At 35.0% G+C, this 25,082-nt stretch overlaps 1 protein-coding gene across 7 annotated transcripts in view; it reads left to right on the top strand.

Moving 5' to 3' along the window:
• Positions 1–25,082, top strand: part of STXBP5 (syntaxin binding protein 5) — a 109,110-nt gene that overhangs the window by 57,559 nt on the left and 26,469 nt on the right. For all 7 annotated transcript variants that reach the window (XM_026705634.2, XM_026705636.2, XM_026705635.2 and 4 more), the window contains 11 exons: positions 8,721–8,844; positions 10,846–10,924; positions 12,057–12,211; positions 14,658–14,730; positions 17,722–17,869; positions 17,957–18,024; positions 18,685–18,725; positions 19,375–19,595; positions 21,437–21,615; positions 22,963–23,088; positions 24,396–24,547. In XM_026705634.2, coding sequence (XP_026561419.1) covers positions 8,721–8,844; positions 10,846–10,924; positions 12,057–12,211; positions 14,658–14,730; positions 17,722–17,869; positions 17,957–18,024; positions 18,685–18,725; positions 19,375–19,595; positions 21,437–21,615; positions 22,963–23,088; positions 24,396–24,547 — 1,366 coding nt within the window. The remainder of the gene's footprint in view (positions 1–8,720; positions 8,845–10,845; positions 10,925–12,056; positions 12,212–14,657; positions 14,731–17,721; positions 17,870–17,956; positions 18,025–18,684; positions 18,726–19,374; positions 19,596–21,436; positions 21,616–22,962; positions 23,089–24,395; positions 24,548–25,082) is intronic.

The following is a 25,082-nucleotide window of genomic DNA, read 5'->3' as shown; positions in this document are numbered from 1 at the left end:
CAGAAAATTCTTGAATTTAAAATACTAGTCTATGCACTGTAAGTTGGAAGTGCTTACCTTTAAGCTTGCATTTTATGTATCAACATAGCATATTCTAAAGAGATCCAAAATAAGATTTCTTGTAGCATTCCTTATGCAACTAGTGAGAAGTTAAACCTTACACTCCTATTGCAATAATAGTCCAAATTAGAACAGAGTAATTTTTCTTCATTTTAAATAGCAGCTTTTACTAGGAAATAGAAATACAGAATATACTATAGAAAAATAAATTAACAGTTTACTTCCCAAATGACTGAATTTTACTAATTTTTATTTTAAAAATGACAGAGAAGCAAAATATGATTTCAATATTCAAATCACCCCTATTTTCAAGTGTAATGCTTTTTAAAACAATATTTGATTACCATAGTGACCAAACAGAGATCTGCTTGCTTGTCAGAATATACCAATAACATCTACAATTTTAAAAAAAGGAATTATGGATTTTATAAGCAGTTGCTTTCCACAGTTGTCCAGTTGATTACTGCCCTGTCCTTGTTTCTCTGAAAAACTTTGCTCTCCAGGATTCTGTTGGCTGGGTTAGATCATTGCATTCTTTGAGATTGACTTTTTAATGCTGATTTTCAGATTACTGTTTATTTGTTGGAAGACTCAAGAGGAATTGTTTCAAACTATATTGCATATTCTTGTTTTGATTCTACATATGTAATCCTTTCTTTTCATAAATGAAGTTTGGAGAAGCAGAGTAGAATCTGCTTTGTCATTCTGTAACAAAACTAACTCTTTCTCAAACTCAACCATACCTCTAAAGTAAATAAGAATTTCTCATTGCAAAGAATTTTGGACAAACGAAATGCTATGCATTTTGTATCAGTTCTCAGTTCTTTCCCTTTTTAAAATGGCTACATTGTAGATAGTATATGTTTGGTGAATTGTTTTCTACCTCAGCTGGCTTTTGTGACATGCAGTATCTGCTGAAGTCTACTACTCTACAGCAGGGGTGTCAAACTCGCATCGTCACGATGGTGTCGTGATGTATTGGGACTTCCCCCCCTTTGCTAAACCGAGTGGGGGTGGGGCCAGCACATGATGAATCCATCCCGCGGGCCACAAGTTTGACACCCTTGCTCTACAGTAAAGGAGAATAGCATGCCCCCTTAATGTAAGCATTTTAATTAGATGCATGCTAGACATCATTGCAGAATTTTTTTTTTAAGTATCAACAACTATATAGTAAACAGCAATTACTGATAGCATGTTACAAGTACAACCTAGTACTAGTAATCTGTGGCACAAAATAAGTTTGCATGCCAAATGACACAATTTTTGTAGAAATTCTTCAGAATTTAAAAAAGAATGATTGCAGAAGAAACTAAAATCTGTTCAAAAGGTTGCTTCTCTGTGCTCTTTTGTGAAAGACGTTTCTAATAATACAAAGGCAAAAGAGATTCTTTTTACTATTGTTGAATGCTGGTATGTTACTTTTTTTTCTCTTTTCCCCCCTGATTAGTGTTGTGATACTTTTATCTTCTTAGTGCCTCTTTTGTCATGCAGATAATGTTCAGCATGTAAAGACTGGTGTAAAAGTTTTCTGAGGTTTTGAGAGCCAAAAGTAATAGAGCAGGGCTTCAAACCCCAGCCCATAGGCTGGATGCGTCACACGCTGGCCACACCCATGTCTGGTTTAGCAAGGGGGAAAAAGTTCCAATACATTTAAGTGTTGTGACTCCGAGATTTGAACCTGATCAGTCAGCAGATGTGGGTTCAAGCGAGGAAGAAGATCTGGCACTGAGATTCGAGCCTGCCTTAGAGGGGAGTCAAGTGGAGGGAGAGGAGTTGGATCTGAGATATGAGCCTGATTTATTGGAGGTTTCAGAGTCCACTCCCTCCCCTGAATCTACTTCCCTGATTGCACCTCAGTGTTAACTGTTAATCAGGAAAGTCTGTCAGAGGCTTCAAGCGGTGATGAAACTGCCGGATGCTGGCTGGATACCAGAACTAGGAGAAGATTGAGACGTCAGTCTCAATTAGAAAAGAGACATCCAGCAAAGGATTAATTAATGAGACTGACACGCCCTTTCTCAGAGGATATAAGGGAGCATACGAGTTCGTAATCTTTGCTAGAAACAAAGTGGATTTTGCCTTGGAAAGAAGTGTGTCTGACTACACCGTTGTGATTTACGAACTATACAGAATTGCCAGACAGATTCTAGGAGGATTGCCAAAGGACTGTGATAACAGAGCAATTGAATCTTCTATCTCTGGCTTTGTTTGCGTAAAGTATTTGAACTCTGTAACTTGAGATTCTCACCTGTGGATACAGGTGGGACAGAACATTTAAATATCTTAAATCTGTGTGTTTCGTTCTTGTTTTAACAGCAATATTTGAAGCCAATGTATTGCTGATTGGTTATCTTTGTAAACAACAATAGGATCTTTTACATCAATTCTCATATCAATTAATAATTGCTTATACAAAACTAAATCTGTACATAGTAAAGACAAACGTGAGAATTCAGCTTCCATTGTTGACAAACTTAGATGTTTCTGTCTAATAGATCTGCATCCAATTAATGCTTTTCCCAATGTACAGTACCCAATGTAGATTTTCGTGCATTTATGTCTGTAGAAAAACTTGCATCAGCATATGCAGTTAAATTCAGTTCATCTTTTGGCTCCAAATGCAATGCATAATGCATTGTTTGTTTCAGATATCTTAACACACGTTTAGCAGCTTGCCAGTGCCTTTCAGTTGACTCAGTGTTAAATCTCGCTAATCGATTAACACTGTATGTAATATCTGGCCTTGACCAATTACTGAGATAAGATAAACTACCAATCAAAGACTGATAAATGTTCTTATCAAAAACAGGACTTTGAACATCACTATGGCTAAATTCCTGGCTCATTGGTGTTTTAGCCGGTTTACAAAGTTCTATTTTAAAACTTTTTAGTAATTGGTTAATTTTATCTGCCTGTGAGATCTTGTATCCTCCCCTAGTTCTGTCTAACTTTAAACCAAGATATTGTTTGATTTCTCCTAACTGTTTTATCTTAAATTTATTTTCCAATCGTGAAATTATCTCGGTAGCTTCTTGTTCAGTTTTGGTGATTAATGCTATGTTATCAGTAAATAATAACAATAATGACACTATACCATTACTTTCCTTTTTTAAACAAACATGGATCAGCCATGCTAGCTACAAAGCCTATCTTAGTTAATTCTTTAACTATACATTGGTTCCACTCATATACTGATTGCTTTAAACCATAAAGACTCTTTTTCAATTTCCAGCAATCGTTATTATCAGTATTATCATTTTTGAGACCTAAAGGTTTCTTTAACTATATTGTGTGTTGCAATGGTGCATGCAGATAAGCTGTCTCTACATCCAAATGATTTACAATGTATTTCTCCTTAGCTGCCCACACTAATGCTGCCCTTAATGTAGTAGCCTTCAGACTAGGTGCAAACACCTCATCGTAGTCATTTGCTGTCTGATTGAACCCTTGTGCTACTAGCCTGACTTTATGGGTAACAGTCCCATCTACACCTGTCTTCAGTTTATATATCCATTTACATCCTATGGCATGTTTACCTGGTGGTAACTTAACATTTTGGTATACCTCTAGTCTTTTTAAAGATTTCAGTTCCTTATCCATTGCTTTCTGCCAAGCAGCCTGATCCTTAGCAGGATACAGTTTCAGTTCATTATAATTACTTGGAACTGTATTCACTTGGCATACAACACTAGCCTGATATCTATCAGGTGGTCGTGTTGCTCGGGTTGAACATCTTGGTAATACAGGGCTTACTGGTGGACTTTCCTGTGCCACCTGCTCCTGTTCATCTATTACCTCCTGTTTTTCCTCTTTAATGGCTATTTGTTGTTTACTGATATCATCTTTAGGGACTAATTGGGTGTCAATAATAATGTCATTGCTGGATTCCTGTTCCAGTTTATCCCATCCAACGTGCTCGAGAAATTTTGCATTAGCACTGCAATAAACATGAGCTGTGCCTCAATCCCAGAATCTAAATGATCTATGGTTGGCCTCATAACCACAAAAAATAACTTCTTAGCTCTATGTTGCCCTTTCAGTCTTTCTTGTGAGGGAATATGCACCATGCTAGAACTCTAAATGTGTGTAAATAACTTAAATTTGGCTTTCTGCCATGCCACGAGTGAATGGTAATTCTCCAGTTGTTGTATTTACTACATTGTTTAAAACATGGTTGCTACACATTATGGCTTCACCCCCACAGTGTTTCAGGTAAACCTGAATCAGATAACATAGTGCAAGCTATGGCTTGTAATGTTTGCCCTCTTCGTTCTACAAACGAGTTATGTTGTGGTCTGTAAGGTGCAGAACGTTTATGCTGAACACCAGCCAATTTCAACATAGTTTGGAATCTTTTGTTAACAAACTCAGTCCCGTTATCAGTTACTAAAGTAATTACTTTACTTTTCGTTTTTCTCTCAGCAAACCTTAGCCAGTTAAAGAAATATTGGAATGTTTCTGTTTTGTTCTTCATAAGATAGCAGAAACCGTATCGTGAGCAATGGTCCATAATACTCAAAATATAACAGGCACCTCCTAAACTTGGTTTCTTAGGACCAATTATGTCAGCAAAAAGGTTCTTTGGTCTTAAACCCATTAAGTCTGTTTGCAGGAGTAACCTTACTCTTTTCTTGACTACAAGCATTACAGTGTAAATACTTGCTACAGGGTTTCAATTTTACTCCCTCTGACAATTCAACAGTTTGTTTGAGCATTTTGAAATTAATGTGCCGTAGACGTCTATGTAGTAAATGTATACATTCATCATGTGGCTTAACTTTGTTATAAACTGAGTTAGTCATCTTCAACTGATCATCATGTATTACATATAAATCATTCTCTAATGTAGCAGTAACATTTTTACCCTCTTTCTCTATTATACAGTTATCTCCCCTAAAGGTTACTACATAACCAATATTAACTAAAGCCCTTACTGATAATAAATTAAATTTTAGTTTAGGTACATATAACATAGTTAAATGTTCATTTATACAAGAACAATATGCAGTACCTTCACCTGATGTGTTAATCTTCCATCCATTTGCCAATGATACATGTTGTTTACTCGTGGACATCTTTACAAACCTTTTTCTAACTTTAGTAATGCACTGTGATGCTCCACTATCAACAACTCACAAATCATTGTTTACAGTTGAATTGCTAGACATAGCTAAACTAACATTCTTCTTAGCCCCCTGGTCATTACCAGTATTCTGTTGTTTTCCCTTCTTACAGAATTTAGCTGTATGTCCCCTAGCCCCACAAGAAAAACATTTCCTAACAGTATAGGCAGTTGAAGATAAATCCTCTTCTTGTGGTTGTTCCTTCCTCAGTTGGTCCCTATCCAGCCATCTTCTTGCTTCTTCTAACAGTCTTCCAGTTATGTCAGTCAGTGTCAGTTTATCTCTGGGCATTACTTCCAGTGAAGATACATAATTATCATAACTTTCATCCAATGAGGAAAGAATGATGTAAACTTGATGCAGTTCTGAAAATATCAGTTCCTTTTCATGTAGCTCTTGAAAAGTTCTTTTCATGAAGTTTAAATGAGCTAAGATATCTCCACCTTTCAGAAGACGTGCTCTAAACAGTTTACGTGTAAGATGTATGTGTGCACCTACACTGTCACGAACATAAATCTTCTTCAAATTCTCCCAACATCTAGCAGCAGACTCTTCTCCATGAATATGGACTAGCTGCTGGTCACTCAGTGTTAGTCCAATTATACAAAGAGCTTGTTCGTTGTTCTGTTTAAAGTCAGCAAGCTTCTTGGCACCATCCCCATTTTCTGGATCCCAAGCATTTACATCTGGTGGGTCTTGAACTACATTCCATAAACCTCTACGTAGAAGTAGACTGCACTTCATAGACCAGGAAACATAGTTTGTTCCATCCAACCGGGTTATCAGTGATAGACTTGTTGATAGTAAACCACAATTAAACAGTAAACAGCTGTCTGTATACAGTACTGTGCATTCACACTAACTCTCAGTTATCTGAGCCTGGTATGACCTGGGCCCATAACCAGTGTTGAGGTAATGCCCCGTTAGGAGAATGAGCGCATACAGGGAGATGTATTTGAGAGTAGTGTTTGAATAATACACACACAGCACACAGATACACTGTACAGTAAATGTAGGGTTTTCCTTTCAATAAACGTTTAAGCAAAGTTCAAAATAGGCAGTCCAAAGTTATTCCTTCTATTTATTCCCCAGGACGGGAGGAGCTATTCAGCATCCACGTTTGATTTGCTTCCCAAGACAACTTCTTGTCCTCCATTGTTCACCTCTCTTATCTGCTCTGAGCATCCATGCATCTGGAACAGGCCCCAGCTGTTCTTCCTCCTCACTCATCTCTGACTACAAAGGCAGCTGCCTCTCCAGTGGCTGGGAAATGCCAGGTGGCCCTGGCTCTATCTCTGTATCTGACACTGAGCATCCATCAGAGCCTTCCCCAGGTTCCAGAACTGGCCCTCGTTCTTCCCCAACTTCCTCATTGTCTGAGTCTGCCACCAGCTCTGTTTGGAAATGACCCTATAATCCTTCCCAGGTTAATGGGCAGCAACTATCGCTTCTCTAAGACCATCACTGATGTCTTTCCTCTTTGGCATTGTGTTAATACACATCTCAGTGCTGGACACCAGCAAACTCCTAAAACTTAAGCTTTATTATAGAGATAGTCATACTTGCTGATAATTAATTAATGAAGGGCAGTTGATAGCAGCACCCGGCTGCATCTTGGCCTCTTCATACCTAAGTAGTAAGAGTGTACTTAGTTTTTCACACATGACATCTCCATTTTGACTTTGTTTTTGTAAAACAAATGATGACATTGTATAATATGTCATGTGGTGGTGTTTATCTGACATATTTATCTACTTTTATGAACTGCTAAGAACCAGATACTTTTTAATATGTCCTGATCCATAAAACCATAGAACTCAAAGAGCGTGTACTATTTCACATGACTGTATCATAGTAGTAGATTGGAGGTTATATTGTTATGAAATTTGAACGTACTAGTGGGTTATAAAATCTGGGATTTCTTACAGAGAATTCTTAAGTAAGAAGACCACGTTAGGGATAGGATTTCTTGAGAAGACAGACTACTTATAAATACCAATGTTCCCTGGTCAAATGTAGTGTTTCAGGAATATTGGATCTATTAACCGTATCTCAGCTGAATTAGTTGCATATCAAAAATATTTTTAAAATGATTGTACTGTGTAAAGAATCTGTGACTTTAGAAAAAGGTGGGTTTTTTTAAAAAAAAGAACTGCATGTATATATTTTAAAGTCATAGTTACAGATTTTTGAAGACTGAAAACTTTGTGATGCTTCTTTATTATTTTTAACAATATCAGTGTTTTAATTGTCCAAACTGCATCTTGTTCCACATACAGTATTTTAAGAATTCTGTTGCATTAGTTGATTCTAGCTGCTAATAAAAATCATTACCATTTTGTCCTGTTAAACATTGGTAATGCTCCAAATCTTCAGTTTAAGACTAGTAGTAAATATGTTACATATTTTATATATTAATTAATGCAATCATTTTAATATGTTTAGAAAGTAGATTTTTTTCAGAACTTTATTAATATAACATTCAAATGTTATTCAGCTGCAGATTTTCTTTTCTACAACGAAAACTCCCTGTAGTATATATATCAGGTTGCTTTTTGCTATATAAAATCAGCCAATTTTCCAATTATCCATAAAGGTTGATGAACTATGTGTGTGTTTAACATGCTATGACTATTTCTAATTAAGCTTTTGATGAGTTTTATGAACTAAGTGCTTCATAGATAATCACATAATGCAGTTATAATTGATACATCAAATTCTTAAATTCATGATATAAGAAAGATTTTACAGGTTGGTTTTCAACATGGAAATAAGTCTGCATATAATGGTCTTAACTAACTAAAAACATCTTTCAGAAGCTAAGTAGGGTGGGGAAGGACAAATATATTATTGCAAAAATAAAAATATACCAGGCTATCCTAATTTTCTGATCATCTACAAATGTAAAATTGAAGTAATATTTAACTGTAAGCAGTATGCTGCAGTCTAAGGCTATGATAAATAACCATTTGTATATGAATATAGGCTTACTTTCCTAATTTTCATCAGTGTAAAATTTTTGCATTAGAGCAGTATAAATGATTAACTGAAATGACATTAAATGATATAACTGATATAGCTGCATAAATAATACATGTGTCCTTTAAATGTGGAGACTTTTCCTTTCAAATTCATTTTGTATTAAAATATTGTTTTATGCTAAATTTAAGTACATTGAGGTATGTAAGCATATTATATACATATGCATGCATATTATGTTCAATTAATTGTTAGTTGCCTCTATGCTTAATTTTAGATATTATAATAGAAAAGCCATGTTAGTCTGTAGTGAGAAAAATCTGGCAGCACTTTTTCTGACTAACAGATTTTGTTAAAATACGTAAGCATTTTTGAGCTGCATTCACATCATCAGATCTATCTGATGACGTGAGCTGCAGCCACAGTAGCTTGGGCCTTTTAATGTTTGTCAGAAAAATGCTAGCATAATCCTGTGACTCCTTTGCCATGCTGTCTTTGTAATTGAATTTAATTAATTTTATATTTCTTAATATTTTAAATTATTGTTTTGCTCAGGCAATCCATTCTGTAGCTTGGCATCACGAAGGAAAGCAATTTATTTGTAGCCATTCAGATGGCACTTTGACTATATGGAATGTAAGGAACCCTACTAAGCCATTGCAGACAATCACTCCCCATGGTAAGTTCACAGTGTATGTGGTTTGTATTTAAGATGTTGGTACATTATACCTTAGGTTGCACTTCTATACATATCTGGAAGTAAATCCTATTGAATTTGCTTCCAGATTGTGCCTACAATGAATAAATGTGCCTAGATTGTTACATAATATTTGCATATTCTTATATGGACAAAAAGATTTTTCAGTGTCTTATTTTCAAATATATAGATTAGTGTAAGTAATAACAGCAATCACCATTTGCATATGTCCAGTCTTGCTTTATATTTTTTATTGTTAAACCTAATTTGACTTTTTAGAAATTAAAGCAAATATGATTCAGAATTAAGTGGTAGGTCATTACTACATTATAAGAATGTTACAATATTTCATTGTGTTTAAATACTAATATTGATTTTAATTTGGTCCTTATATGTAAAACCTTTTTTTAAGTATAAACGTTAGTATGACAAGAAAAAATGGTTATTAACTTTTGCCATTTTCCAGGTACAGGTTATATTAAATTCTATTCAATTGAGTAAGTGTTGATTACTGAAGGTTATTTTAGATAAATGCTCATTCCTTATAAAATACATGGAGATGATTCAACTTCTAAACATAACAAAACTGGACTAAAGAGATTTTCCTGCTCCTTCTTTCCATTGCATACTCTATTTAACAAAGACTCTTCTGAAAGATGGGAAGTACAGGTAGTTCTTAAGTTACAATAGTTCACTTAGCGATAGTTCAAAATTATAACACCACCCTGAAAAGTACTTATGATCCAGTCCTGAAGTTATAAATATTGCAGCACCATGACAGTTGTTCGTCTTTATGACTGACTGCAGAGACATTGCAATGTCCCCCCTGCCTATTACCCCTCCAGGGTCCTAACAGACACTGGCCCTGCTATGCTAGGCCACCAGCTCCTTCCCATCCTGTCGCTGATCGCTCGCTTACCTTTCAAAGATCTGCAGAGTTCAGGGCCACATGGCTGAAAAACAGCCATCTTCTCAGATGCTGGTGAAGCTGTTTTGGTTAGGTCCTGTGTTCTTAACCATCCTTCTGTCCCCTGTGTAAAAAGCTTTTAGCACAGATGACAGAGGCCTGCAGGAGCATGAGATTGTGCCCCCCCCCCCCAAAGATTTCCATCCCCTTCTCAAAAGGCTTTTGGCATGCAGAACAGAGGCCTGCAGGGGCACAAGATCGTGTCCCCAAAAGCTTCCATCCCCCTTTGCAAAAGCTTTTGGGGCAGAGAATGGAGGCCTGCAGGGGCATGAGTTTCCATTCCCTTTGCCCCTGCAGGCTTCTATTCTTCAGGCCAAAAGCTTTTGCAAAGCAGAACGGAAGAACATATGATCTAAAGAAAACACCTTCACCTGCATCTGAGAAGACGGCTGTTTTTCTGCCATGTAGCCCTGAACTTTGCCAATCTTCAAAAAATACATGCAGAGAAGACTGAAGCAGCTATGTGGACCCTAATGGGTGGGAAGGGGAGCATGAGATATCTCAGTGGGTGCAAGGAGGCCTTAGTTGGCCAGAGGCAGGTGGTCTTTTCCTGCCCCCGAAGTATCTCATGTGCGCTTAACAATCTGTGCATTTGATTAACTAATGCATTGGGAGTAAGAAGGATAGGGTTCATTTGTTTAAAGCGATTCAATTAACATTACAACCGTAATGGGCAGACTCCATTATGGCTGTAAATCAAGGAGTATCTGTATTCACTAGCAGTGATGCTCCATTGAAGTTTTAGGAACACCTAGCCACCGCTTCTCATCTAATTTCAATTTCCCATCCACTCTAACAATAAGGAGTTACCCTGAGAAGTTGAGAATAGGGATGGTTGTTCTCAGTAAGTCTTTTGCATGAGCATTAAGCTATATTAATAATGAATCTTGAAACATCATTTTCTAACATGGAACATACTGCTCATGGATATACTGTTCAGATCGTAATATAATTTCTAAGATTTTGATAACTTTCAAATCAATGTTAAATAAAAATAAGGCAATATTTTGTTTTAGGGAAGCAGGTCAAAGATGGAAAGAAGCCAGAACCATGTAAACCTATTCTTAAAGTTGAATACAAAACAACTAGAGTTGGGTAAGAATTGGGCTACAGTTATTTAATGATGAATTGGATATTTACTGTGTCTAAAGATGTAGTGTTTGAACCAGATGCCCTGGACAGAGTACCTTTGATGGGATATCCCATCAGAAGAGAGAAAGCAAGCAATTTCACTGAATTCCTTATTTTTTTCTATATATTATGACTTTTCCCATACTGTGTGAAACAATCCTCTGTCCTTCCAAATCTAGGACGCCTCAGAGGAAAGGCAAACAGTTCTGTTAGATCTCCCTTACAGCATCTAAAATGTTCCCTGAATCGAAGCCTGACTCTTTTCTTTTGTTCTCTCTGAATCCGGTCTACATTTTGCAAATTAAGATATGTCAAACAGGTATAAAAATATTTAATAAGAATGCAAAAATAACTATGTATTCATGAGTTCTTCAGTTTTATACAGTAAAAAATATAAAAATCTATATACTTAAACATATACAAATATCTGTAAATATATCACCATCAGAATTGTTACATCTCTCGAAAGATTTCATGAAACTTTATATTATGTCCCCAAATGTGATGTCCCCAAATTTATTTATGCATGGGAATTACAGAAAAAGAGCAAATTCCATTTCATGAATCGAATGTTTAGTACATTTTATGTGGAGTCTCTCTTTGATACAGGAGTGACTCTGCTCAATCCTTGACCGAGATATGAAGCCCAGGGAATCCCTACAGTTTATGTGAATTTGGTGGAATATGCTATGTTTGGGCACTAGGTTTTCCTTTTGTTTTTGTTTTTATTACTATTGCTTTTATTGTTATATTATTGCTTGTGAGTTACCCAGAGTTATGTTACATAAGACTTTTAAATGAATACATAAATATATAACATTCTTCGAGTGCTCAAATTATAGCTTGAAAGAGATGTCTTTTAAAAAGCACCCATTAATTCTTCATAACTCAGTGCATTGACAATTTTTTTCAATGTTTTATTGTTTTTGCTTTAATATGTCCAGTCCAATCCATATTGCAAGCCTTATAATGTTGTATAACAAGCAGGCATAGCTCACAGAGTTCTTAATATATTATTCTACTAAATCCAACAGCGTTCCATGTTTTTTAATGTTATCTTTCATTGCCTTAACTATTTATTTGTCTTGATTTTCAGAGAGCCCTTTATCATTTTGTCAGGTGGCTTATCATATGACACTGTTGGAAGAAGACCCTGTTTAACTGTTATGCATGGAAAAAGCACTGCTGTTCTAGAAATGGATTACTCGATTGTAGATTTTCTAACTCTGTGTGAAACTCCATACCCTAATGGTGGGTTCTTTATTTTTCTTTTCCTTTGTTCTATAATTCCAGAATTCCTTCATTACATTCTTTATTAACAGCATTCTCCACTCAACATCCAGCAGAAATGTTGGAACTAAACTCTAGAACTATCACATTCCAATCATGTTAGCTTGCAATTCTGAAATTTCCAACATTTTTGAAAACAAGTAGATATGTAAAGTAGCATATTCAGTTCAGATTTATTTTTGTTTATTTATTAAATTTGTTAGCCACTCATTTTACAGCAAGGTGACTCTGGGCAGCTTAGAACATAACTCTGGGCGGCTTACAACATCAGATTTACAACCTTATAGGCCATGAAATTGTACAAATATTTACCCAAAATATCTTCACTGATCACTCTACTGTAGAATAATCTACTTCGGGGTGTCAAACACAAGGCCTGCAGGCTGGATGCAGCCTGCGATGTGGTAGGATCGGGCCCGCAGGGCCGTCCTGGAAAAAGTAAGGGGCTGGTCCGTATCACTTCAGCCCAGTTTACCCAATGCGTGTAGACTGGTGGTCACATCCACCCAGTCAGTCACACCCACCCAGTCAGCCATGCCCACCTGGCCCCCGAGGTCAACCACAGCCGTGATGCAGCCCTCAGTGAAATCGAGTTTGACACCCCTGATCTATTGCCATGGTGATAAGGTTGAAAATAGATAAAGTGTATCGGAAAAAGTCATATATGAATTTTAATTGTTTGCAACGGTTTGACTAGTCCTAATTTCCAAGTTATTTACAAAGTGAGTCAATTTCTAACTCTGATTATTGCAATTAAAATGGTGGAAGAAATCCATGTAACAGAAGGAAAGTCCTTATATCAATTTTAAAAAATAGTAAATGAATAAATTAAAAAAGTAAAAGAATGTTTTAGGTGCATGACAAAATAGTGACTAGAAGTTTATGCTCTTTTTAATGGTTTCTTGTCCTGCTATTTTTATTATTGTTTATAGACCACTTATGGTTATGGTATATAAGATGGATATATAGATCCTATATAGATCCTATAAATAAAACCATATTTTTCATGATCTTTTTCTAATCTCACTTTTGGGATTTGGAGTTGAGAGCAAGTAGTTTCCTTTTTTCAAGAATAAGGATCTCTGTAATTCTAAACCAAATAGCACATTGGGCAGCATCAAACTTAATGGTGAGGAACAACCTTTCTTATGCTCTGAAGCTGATCTGAGTATTTTTCCATTTTCCATTCTCTTCTGATTTCACTCATAAAAATAGCTGTCTCTAATTTTCTATTTGTAAATGAGATGGTAATTTCACCACTTTTGAGCTTGAATACAATCTTACTGAAGTTCTAGAAAAAGAAGGCGGAGGGAGAGAGAAGGGAGATACTGTATTTGAAGAGTGGATATGGTGCACATTGCTGCAGATTAACAATGTGCTTTCCTGAGATTGCACAATTACCATCTAAATCAGAAAACATTGCAGCTTCTTAAACCAGGCCTAGGAACAGTGTGTGTACCCATGGCTCCTGAGAAGCACTTTGTGACCTTCAGATCTAAAGTGAGTCACATCTGTTATTTCTAATTCTTCCATTGATTGGCATGTAATTGGAATGGTGCAATGTGTTTGGGAAATTGCTAAGAAAGCCTTACAGAAAAATGGTAGAGATATTTGGAATGTCTAAATTGAGTGGCTTGGAAAATATGATCCAGATTCTTAAAATTAAAAATAGAAGAATCTGGTTAATTTTAGAATGGATCCAAGGAAAACTAGAGAGAGGTGTACTGGAATGAAAAAAATTGGAATATCCAGAATTTTCCTGTGAACTTTATGGGAAATTTCTTAGTTGCACCAATTTGCTCACTCTGCAAAGCTTCGATGCTGCTTGCAATTTTCTATCAGAGTTACTTCTTTTGGTCCATATGATTATCAGGCAGACAAGCAGAGGGACCTGGCAGTTGGCCAAGAGAAGAATGCAAGTTATATTGTCACTTGCATTTTTTTTATATTCTTATAAGAATATTGTGACTTACATTCTTCTGATTTTCCTTATCAGTGAAAGCTTTTAATCCTTTCTGCCAAGGATCAGCAAAGCTATCAGTTTTCTTTGAGGATTTGAGGAGTTCATTTTTTCTTGGTTTTGTTAGTTGTATATATGGCTGGTTATATATGGCTATTAATGGTTATTTGTGCTCATTTTGACTAGTTTCAATTGTTCTTAAATGTTAAACTGTGTAGTAATAAAGTTTTGGCAAAATAGATACAAAATACACATGCAAGTAAAATAATAAACATGAATTATTCTCATATTTTCTGATTTTTATTCACAATATTAAAATTGAAATAATCTCTTGTATGTCAATGCTTTACTGGTCTTATTATAGTCTGTGTGTGAAATCAACTGGCTAAATATTTACCAAATATGAATTATTAATTGACCTTCTTTGAATATTTGTATCTTTTTTAGATTTCCAAGAGCCATATGCTGTGGTTGTTCTTCTAGAAAAAGATTTAGTAGTTATTGACCTTGCACAAAATGGGTAAGATATAAAACTGAGTAAGATATAAATACCTATTCTTTGCTTATATTCCTATTCATGTTTAACAATATACTGTTTCTATAGTGGTCAATTATTGTTTTTTAAACAAATTTTATTAATTTTTGAAATCAATACACAAACAAACAAAACATAGAATATAAGAACATAAGAGATCTTTTCTGGAAAAACAAATAAGGCATCTTATTTAAAAACAAAATTCCAAATTATCATATTTCCTGTTCAACTTCATATTTTTTCCCAACTTCTCTTTATTCCTCCCTTTCCTTCTATTCAATTATATTTCCTTTACCTTGAATTATATATATTCATCGTATCCATCTGCCTTATTTACAATTTCATTATTCTCTTCCAACGTTCTTTTAGGGTTTCAATTCAAACATAGACAGACATAACACAAAACATAAATGCATAAAACTTCTTTTTGGAAAGCGGCTTACCCCGGGTTACATCTTTTTGTACAGACATAAATCAAATTCATGCTCACAAATATACCATTTCATATCTTATTTAACATTCTATATTTTCTATATATTTTCTCTCTTCTATTCACTCTCTTAATTCAATTTTATTTATTTCACCTCAGTTTAGATCATGTTACTTGCATCTTTTGTCCGTTCACTTTCAATTATCTATTTATCTTTTCTTTCTAATACAATATCTCTCCTGTGATTACTGGTTGAAGTATGACAACTTTTTATCTTTCCGCTAAATTAAACACTTAGAATAATACATACTTTCCATGATGATTCTGCTTAGTACATTCTAAATACTACATTTTGAAATAATCAAACAAGAAAAAGAGTATTGAAGTTTATAATATAGTAAAAACAATATTTCTTAGGAAGTTCAACTCTATTGTTAAGTCTTAAACATTTTTATAAATTCCCTTTATTGCATTTTTAACTCATGTAATATTTCAATTTTCTAACTCAGTTTCAAATACTAATATCTACAATACAGTCTTATGTACTTTCGCAGAATCATTTTTTAAGTTATATTTTACCCTTTATCTCTGAAAAAAACTTTTTTTTAACATCTTGTTTCAAACTTTTATGACTTCTCTTTCCTTTTCCCCTTCCTTTCTTATCAATTCTAGCCTTTTTGCCCCCCATCTCTCAAACTCCACTCTCTTAATCTTCCCTCTTTGTTGTATTTCTCTTTTCTGTTGCTTTCTGACATTATCTCGATTTTTCTTATTTTTCCCTTTCTTGGTTGCTTTTTTAAGTTCTGAATTCTCCATTCTCTTTCACCCCTCTTCTGTTTTCTTCTTCCACTAAGATTATTTGTCCATTAAAAATGGCTTCTTCCCAACCTTCTTCTTCATCCTGTTGTTGTATTTCTTGATAGGTGGAAATTGCCATTTCTAAAAAGTGGAAAATAGATCCAGAAGAGCCCTTGCCTTCATGTTCTTCTTTCAGCTTTTGAAATTCCATTTGTAGTTCTTCAACCGATAATGCCATTTTTAAAAAAAGAAAAAACAACCCAGATGTTTTTGATCTTTCAAGAAGTAGTTCCCAAGAATCCCAAAGTCACAAAGCAAATCCAAATCAGAACAGATTGTTTCGTTTAGCACTTTCTTCTTTTTATATTTTTTCTTTCTGGGGTAGAATTCAATTACACAGATCCAGAATAATTTTCTAGAAGTTTTATCACCATTTATTTCTAGTCTTATAAAGTCCAAGCAGTCTCCTTCAATACAATCTTAATAAGTTCTTTACCTCTTCCTTCCCACTTACAGCAAAAAAACAAGATTAAGAAATTTTTAAGTTTTTAATTCCAATATTCAAAAATCTTTTACCTCCTTGGCTTTAAGTTTCAGGTTTGTGTGCCCAAGCAGGTTTTCCAGATTCCCTCTGCTATTTCTGTGGTGAGGGAGAGTGAGAGAAAAAAACTTTCCCTTTAACTTTTCTTCCGCCGCTTTTACAGCCTTCTTTGGGAAACAATGTATCCTTCAAGCGGTTTAATTTCCAGGGTATTTAAGAGTTCCTTGTTGTCCCGGTTCAGCCAAAAAAAACCTTTCCCTTTCTCCAGCTTCCTCCTGCACAAATCTTACCTGGTTGCAGGCTTCTTTGTGGTGGCCATTGCTGACCGCCGCTCCACCGCCTTGGGAAAAAGGAGTTTTGCCAGCTGGGGAGGGGGTTTGCGATACCCCCAAATCCCTGTCCAGATCTCCTCTCTCTTCGGTTGCCTCTGTGGGGCAACCATATCCTCCAGAACCAACTGGATCGGAGGAACTTCGACAGCAAGTGCAGCAGGAACCATGCACGATCGCAGATTCCTGCCGCCGCCGAAGCCTTGCAAAACCGGAACCTATAGTGGTCAATTTTTTATAAACTAGGTTTACTGGACTCCTTTGAAGAAAAATATTTTATTGAAGTTTTTCCATCATTAAATTTAGTGAACTTATTTCTATAGTAATTGTACATGACATGCTATGGACATTCTAATTTTATCTAAATATCACTTTCTGAACTTAAAATTTGCATTTATTCACACACATGAAAAGTATTACTGCAGAGTTCAAGAACAGTCTTGAGGATCTTTCTCTTTGTTGAACCTTCTTAGAAGTCACTAAGCTTACATTTTTAATGTATTTCATTAACTGAAATTTTCCATAATAAAATCTTGTATTACCTTTCTGTGATGTACTTTTAATAGATCTCTTGTACTCCCATTTTTCATACACGTATTTTCTTATAAATACCAAATCTTTGGCACAAGGTACAATATACATGATTACACATGCACCAGTGAATGAACACACACATGAATCAAACTACTCTAAATCAATATATATACTAGTAATGATGTAGTGATTATGCTTCAAGTGTTCTTCAAGTGCTATATTTCTTCTGTTGAATTCATTTCTTTTTCTCTTTTAATATTTTTATCATAGAAAAACAATTTGAATAGTATCAAATTTAATATGTAAAAAATAACAATCCTTGTCTTTTCAACACCTCACTAAAGGTATCCTATATTTGAGAATCCATATCCCTTGAATATACATGAATCTCCAGTCACTTGTTGCGAATATTTTGCCGATTGCCCTGTAGATCTTATTCCAGCACTTTATTCAGTGGGTGCACGACAAAAACGTCAAGGCTATAGTAAAAAGGTAAAAAATAAGTGTTAATATCATATTCTGTTCTTTATATATTGGTGGGCAATTGTTGTTATGATTTAATTAATTATTTTTTAATAGGAATGGCCTATCAATGGTGGAAATTGGGGTTTGGTCACACAGAGTTATCCAGAGATTATCATTACTGGGTAAGTAATAAAATAGTAGATGCCAAATAGAACATATATTGAAAATCCTGTTCATAATATATATGTTATGTTTATTTCTTTTAATAGATTCCATTGATCATTCTAGTGTATTAAAAAAACATAGAATTGAGAACAAATACAGATAGGATTGACTTCTTGTGTAATTTAAAAATAACCTTGTTTGAATTCATTAGAGCTTATTCTCTGTAAGTATTAAGATCGTAGCCTTGGTTTGCCCTACTCTACAGAACAAAAAGGCTACAAACTGTAAAACGATTAATGAGACCAAAGACAACTAATCCTTCTAGATTCTAAGATGGTATAAAAAGAGGGGATTCTTTTTGCTTTTTAAGGAAGTTAAATCTCAACATTCAAAAACTATATTCCATGGGATAAAAAAAAATTCTCCAGACTTAGGTTGGAAGAAAAGAAGGCAATTCTAATTTCTCTTCAGATTACAGAGACACTTGTAATATTGCATCTAAGACTCTAAGCACAATAATTTGCTTATTATGTTGTTGAGCTATTAACATGTCAATGCTAAGAAGCCAATAACTATCTAAAGCTATACAGTTGTTACGTAAATTCAGCATAACTAAATAAATCTCACTACTCTTCAATTTCTAAAAATACTTTTTAAAACATTTCATATTTTAATAGACATGCAGATGGATCGGTCAAGTTTTGGGATGCTTCTGCAAGTGAGTGATTTGCCACTTTCAATAAGGTTCTTGCTTCCCCACACACCCAAAAAGCCATTTAACATGTAAACGCTAAGAGCAGCATAACATGAATAGCATAGTAGTGACATTACTTGTTTCTTTTTTTATTTGTTTGAATATTAAATATTAATATCAGTCTTGCTTGGATCCATTTGAAATGAATGTACTTTAAATTAGTTGTGAAAAAATTGTCTTTGTTGAATAGGACTTAAAACTTTTTGATGATGCATTCTATCTTAGAGCCATATCATAATTAGCAATTTTAATATATAAAATTAAGTACTCATGTCATTGAAAATCCTTTATTTTTCTTAAAAGGTCTATTTGAGACTCAGACTAGAAATTGTAAGGTGCAATATCTTTCTCACAATAAATGCACCTCAGACATAGCTCTTTCTGTGCATTGATATTTCAATCGCAGTTGAAATATCAACCGATATTGATGAAACTTAAACAGCCTGCAATATAACCTCTATTTCAGAATTGCATTGTTTGAATGATATTCCTATTCTCTGTTTTCAGAATTGCATTCCTTGAATAATAGTCCTATTTCTAAATGGAAAAATAGTCTCCTCAAAATGATTTCATTTAAATATATAACCAAGTTTATTTCTTAATTTATTCCTAGTAACTTTGCAAGTACTATACAAATTAAAAACAGCTAAAGTATTTGAAAAAACTCGAAATAAAGAAGATAGGCCAAGCACTGACATAGTAGATGAAGATCCATATGCCATTCAGATCATCTCATGGTGTCCAGAGAGCAGGATGCTGTGCATAGCAGGAGTTTCTGCACATGTCATTGTTTACAGATTCAGCAAACAAGAAATAACAACAGAAGTTATTCCGGTAATGGCATTCACTTAAGTTCATTTCTACTTAAGTGGCATTCACTTAACATTCATATCTATTGTTATCAAGATTCCTATATTTTAATGGTGAAAATACAGCAACAATGCCAACTTGCATAATTTTTTGTTTCATCATTTCTTCAGATTGAAGTTGATTAAAGAGATAATCATGTTTGTAGTTACTTCCCTGGGATTGGGAAATAAGTGGCCTTATTCAGTACAAATAAAAATACAATTGAACCAAATTTGATAAATTTAGCAATTAAATCATGCCTATGAAATGTTTATTTCTGATTACAGCTCAAGTCACAGGAAATCATTAGGCCCTATCCATTTTCCCTCTTGTGCTCTCTGCCATCTCTATGTACCTGTAGGACAGGAAGTTCTTGTACAGATAGTTCTTGGCTAACAGTCACTCATTCAGCAACTGTTCAAAATTAGGATGGCGCCAAACAAATGGTACTTACAATCTGTCTGTAAAGTTCTGGCTGTCCCAGCATTGCCATGGTCATGTGATCATGAACTGGCCACTTGGCAACTAGCTCATACCTATGATGGTTGCAGCATCCCACAGTCACATGATTGTAATTTGTGACCTTCCCTCTAGTTTACTACAATCAGAGTCAATGGGAATGTCAGTAGGAAAGGATGCAAATAGCTCCTTAAGTCATTCCCACTCCTGCTACTTTCCCATACATCCCATCCTCTGCACAGATGACCGAACTCATTCCAGGATACAGCATCCATCCACCCACCTTCCTTCACTCACCCCACTTTCAGACGTGCTTATGCCAGGCTGTAGCAGGCATGTGTGCACTCTTCCACACACTCTGGAGTACTCACCCACTGTCTGGCTGCACTTGTATCACAGCAGCCACTTACCCACCAGCCAGCTTGCTTGTGAGCCCCCTTGGATTTGCAACTTCCTGCCAGCTTCCTCATTGACTTTGCTTGCTGAAAGTCACAGTGAGGTCCTACGTAAATGAACTGCAATCCTCGCTTAATGACGGCAACAGAGACTGCCAGGATTGCTGTCACTAAGTGACATGGTTGCATGAAATTGCACTTTATGACAACATTGTCTAAGCGATGCAAATTCTTGTCCCAGTTATTGTTAAAACCTGTAGCTGCTTTCAATTGAGAAATGTTATAGTTTTTTGTCAGTTCATTTTTATCATGTTTAGGAAAATGGTTTATTCTACTATTGACTGATTAGGTTTATTGGCTTGATGGAGACTACAATGGGATCTCAGTATAAGAAGATAGAGTGTAAAAATCTGGCTGTCATTTATTCTAGATGGAAATGCTATGGAGTCTCTTAGGTGTTGAATGACAAGAGTAAAAAGACAATGATTCTTTAACCAGAGTAGGATGCTGAGCTAGTTCTGGCTGTCTAACGGTAATATTTGATTACTGCCTCAAGCTTGGAAACATGATATAGGAGTTCCAGTGATATGGAGTGCTGGAATTAGCTTAATTGACAAAGATGAGCCAAAATGTCCTGTTATTTCAGACTCATCTATTCTGGCTTCTTGTAAGCTTTTAGTAGCAGCTCAAAGTACTGGTGTTAATATTTAATGACATCACCTAGAAGCATTTGCCCTGTATGTAGCTCTCTAGTACTCAAATTTAAAAGTAGCATTCTTTAATGTCTGTCTTTATGGAAGTTAGAACCATGGATGACATCTTCATAAAATACCTGCTTTGTTTTTGTAATAGTTTGATGAATGCATTTCAAACTCAGGATATTGCCAAGATCAGTTATTTTCCTTTAAGAGAATGGGTCACTAATTTTAAATTCTCGTTACCAAGTTTGTGCTTTTTCATTCTCATTTGCAGATGCTTGAAATACGGCTGTTGTATGAAATAAATTATATAGAATCTCCTGATCCTGAGCAAATGCCACCATTGCCTACTCCAGGCACAGGTTCCAATCCTCAATCCATCATCCCCCAGTCTCATCCCTCCACTAGCAGTAGCTCATCTGATGGACTTCGTGATAATGTCCCATGTTTAAAGTAAGTATAATAGTGTACTCTAAATAATGGGCATTGCTTGAGTGCTTAAGCCAATGGAAATACTTCAGTGTATTTTGTCACGTATTGTTTTAGTTAGAACATTAAAAAATAGGCAGAGTCAGAATCTGAACACACAATGACTAGTGGTATAGAACTATCACTTGTTGATGCTGTGTGACTTCATCTTCTCTGCTTTAGGGGCTGACTGACAAGACATTGGAATTCTTGGCCTCCATCTATGGCCTGACGTGTAGATGGTCATACCTGAGATTTCATATTTGCCTTGGACTGATGCTATATCACCTGGAACTAAAAGGGATTTGATACCCTACCATATTGTTACTTAGTTACAGTTAGAGTCATCTCTTTAGGATGGCAAGATTATTTGAATGGCACATCCCAGTCACCTAATGGATTCTATTGATTTCTGAGGAAAGGGTCAATAGAGACCTCTCCTTTCAGGATGCTGTGACCAATTTACACAATACTTTGTTCACAAAATTGCTCAGACTCACCATAGTCTTGCATCTCCAAAGGCAGTGTCTGTAGTAATAACCGGGATATTATTTTGCCTTGTTCTCTGGAATTCCTTTTGGACTGTTTGCTCTGAGGAAGTGGACAGAGTGCTGTCTAGACTATCCATTGTTACATGTAACTTGGATCCCTCCCCATCCTGTCTGTTGTGAGGGGTGGTTAAAGGAGCATCCATATGAATCCATGAGCCTGTTACCACCCTCTTACATTTGGGCCAGGTCCTGGCTGCCAAGAAGAAAGCAATAAGCACTACCCTTGCTAAAGACAATGATTCTCGGAACATTCTCTATCCCATAGTCTTAGATAAATATTGTCTGATTTCGAATATTCATTTTCTGGGGAATGTCACTGAGATGGATGTTCTTTAATCTGGGCTCAGGCTCTCATTTGGACTGAGACAGCATTCAATTGCCTTTGCCATTTTAGACCTCTAGGCAGTTTTTGGATATTATTGATCATAGTACCTAACCAGGTGACTCTGAGCTTTGTGAAAGTTTTTGTTTTAATTCTTTTAATGTTTCATTATAACATCTGAGAGTGTAAGATTGAGGTGAAATAAAAACTGAATTAATACTATTCTTGTATTAATTCAAAAAGAGCATTTTTATGAATTAAATGTTTACAGTCATAAGCTTTGCTCTAAATATTTGCTTGTGCATGTTTATAGAATCTTCAAATCAATGAATGATTTCTCAGTAAATATTTACAGCTGCTCTAGCTTGCAGAAATATGTAAAACCAATAATGAAATATATGTCTTTTGAAAAAGACTTTCTTAAGGCACTTATTAATGCATTTTTCATTTATGTTGCAGAGTTAAAAATTCTCCCCTTAAACAGTCTCCAGGATACCAGACCGAGCTAGTTATCCAGTTAGTATGGGTGAGTGGTGAACCTCCTCAGCAAATAACAAGTCTTGCAATCAACTCTGCCTATGGATTGTAAGTAAACTGGTTTTACATTTTATCTCACTCAGATACTATATTAGAAAATGAATTCAATATTTTATCTCACACAAATTTTAAATGAACTCAGTAATTTTTATCCAGGTACTTTAAGATCATATGTAGCTGTGTTAATCTACTGGTATATATTACGGTAGTGCTATAGTCTTAGTCTAGAGTCCCCTTAATTACAATAACAACCTATTGCAATTCTGTATAATTAGTGGGAAAAATAATTATGGATGTAAGGTGTATGTGGCATTTTTTTTTGAGAAAAGATTATTTGCTTTAAAAATAAGGCACACCTTTGTAAAATTAATTAAACCCACATTTATACATGCCAATGTACATATATTTTCCTTTCAGAACAAATGTTTAAAAATAGAAATTTAAAGAAGTATGAATGATGTAAGGATGAAGAGGAAAGTGTAACTGCACTAGGAAGGGAACGAGAAAGAAAGAGAACAAAACTGAATGATAATAAGATGAGGGGAACATGTACAGTACAGGAGGAAAAGGAAATGCTTGTTTAAGTACTAGAGATAGGGTTAGAAATCGCTAGATAAGCAATCCTAGCTGCTGGCTAATCTTCAAAGACATCCTTACATTTTAGCAGAGATGCCTACAGTTAATTGCATCTTTGTCCATTGCTATCTATTCAATATTCTGTAAGAAGCCTCTCAATTCACATGGAATTATTTGGGGTGAAATGTCATTCTTTTAGGTATCATAAATAGTATTTATTCATATTGCCCAATTTGATTGGTGTTGTATCTGTTCATAATTAATTTTGTGAAGCTGTCTACATTTCTAGAAAATGTCAGCCAAAATATTCCCATGGCATAGCATAGTATTAATATTTTGTTTGTATTTTTAAAGTCATTGCTGTTTAATAAATTAAGACAGCCAATGTGGAACTTATAATTTTTTTCATAAAATAATGAAAGATTGATGTCAAAAATCTATGACTGTAATCAAATATTTATTTGTTTGATCTGTTGCTACGTTTTAGTCAAAAAATAGAATAGAAACTGATAATGATGAAACTGTGTATTCTGGAGCTCTAGCTAAAGGGAAGTATTTGCAAAAATTAAAATCTTTGATGAGAGAGTAAGAGCACCAGAATGTAAGAAGAGCAGGAAACCTTGGGGAAGAGGCTGATATTCAGATCCTTAAAATAAATCCATGTTACTATTACTAAAGTAATTTTTCAGTTACTCTTTTAAATGTGCATATTGGAAAATTAAGATAGAAAGTAGAAAACATTCATCTGAAATATGTTTTTTCCAATAACTCTTTTCCAGAGTAGTTTTTGGTAATTGTAATGGTATTGCAATGGTTGATTACATTCAAAAGACCATGCTTTTAAACCTTGGCACTATTGAATTGTATGGCTCTAATGATCCTTATCGGAGGGAACCTCGATCTCCACGTAAAAGTAGACAACCATCTGGAGGTAAGGGGCTGATAAAAATGTATACTTTGCTTTTTAGAAGTATGGATTATTAGGTTTTTCTTTGAAAATGACAAGTAATCAAAAGTAGATAGCAGCTATCTAGATAGTAGGATTTTCTTCTAGAAAACATCCCTTCTTGTTGTTATGGACAGACTTACTCCTACATAATTGTTAGGACACTAACACCTTTTTCAATTAAACAGTATGAGTTTATCATATTCTGCTCATTATTTCCAAATTCTTCCTCATGGATTTCTATATGTAAATTTCTGAACTAATTACTTCAGTCATAAACCCAACGCTTCTCTCATCTTTTTTTTTTAATTCCATACTTATTATAGTATATTAAATTTAATTGGCTAAAAAAAGTCAACAGTTTTTCTGTCATTAGGAGTGTGGCCTGTGTCTGAACAGACAATTCTGGAAATGCTGGATACTATTCACTAGGATTGGGCAGCTGTTGATACCTTCTTAAAGTAGCTCTCTTTACACATGTTTGTAAGTCTAGGATAGGCATGCTACAATTAACAGGAGT

The sequence above is a fragment of the Pseudonaja textilis genome, chromosome 1 (assembly GCF_049901715.1).
Source record: "Pseudonaja textilis isolate UNSWEBS1 chromosome 1, rPseTex1.2, whole genome shotgun sequence".
NCBI classification, from domain to species: Eukaryota; Metazoa; Chordata; class Lepidosauria; order Squamata; family Elapidae; genus Pseudonaja; species Pseudonaja textilis.
The sequence above is the reverse complement of the archived record's forward strand: the minus strand, read 5'-3'. Positions and strand labels throughout refer to the sequence as shown.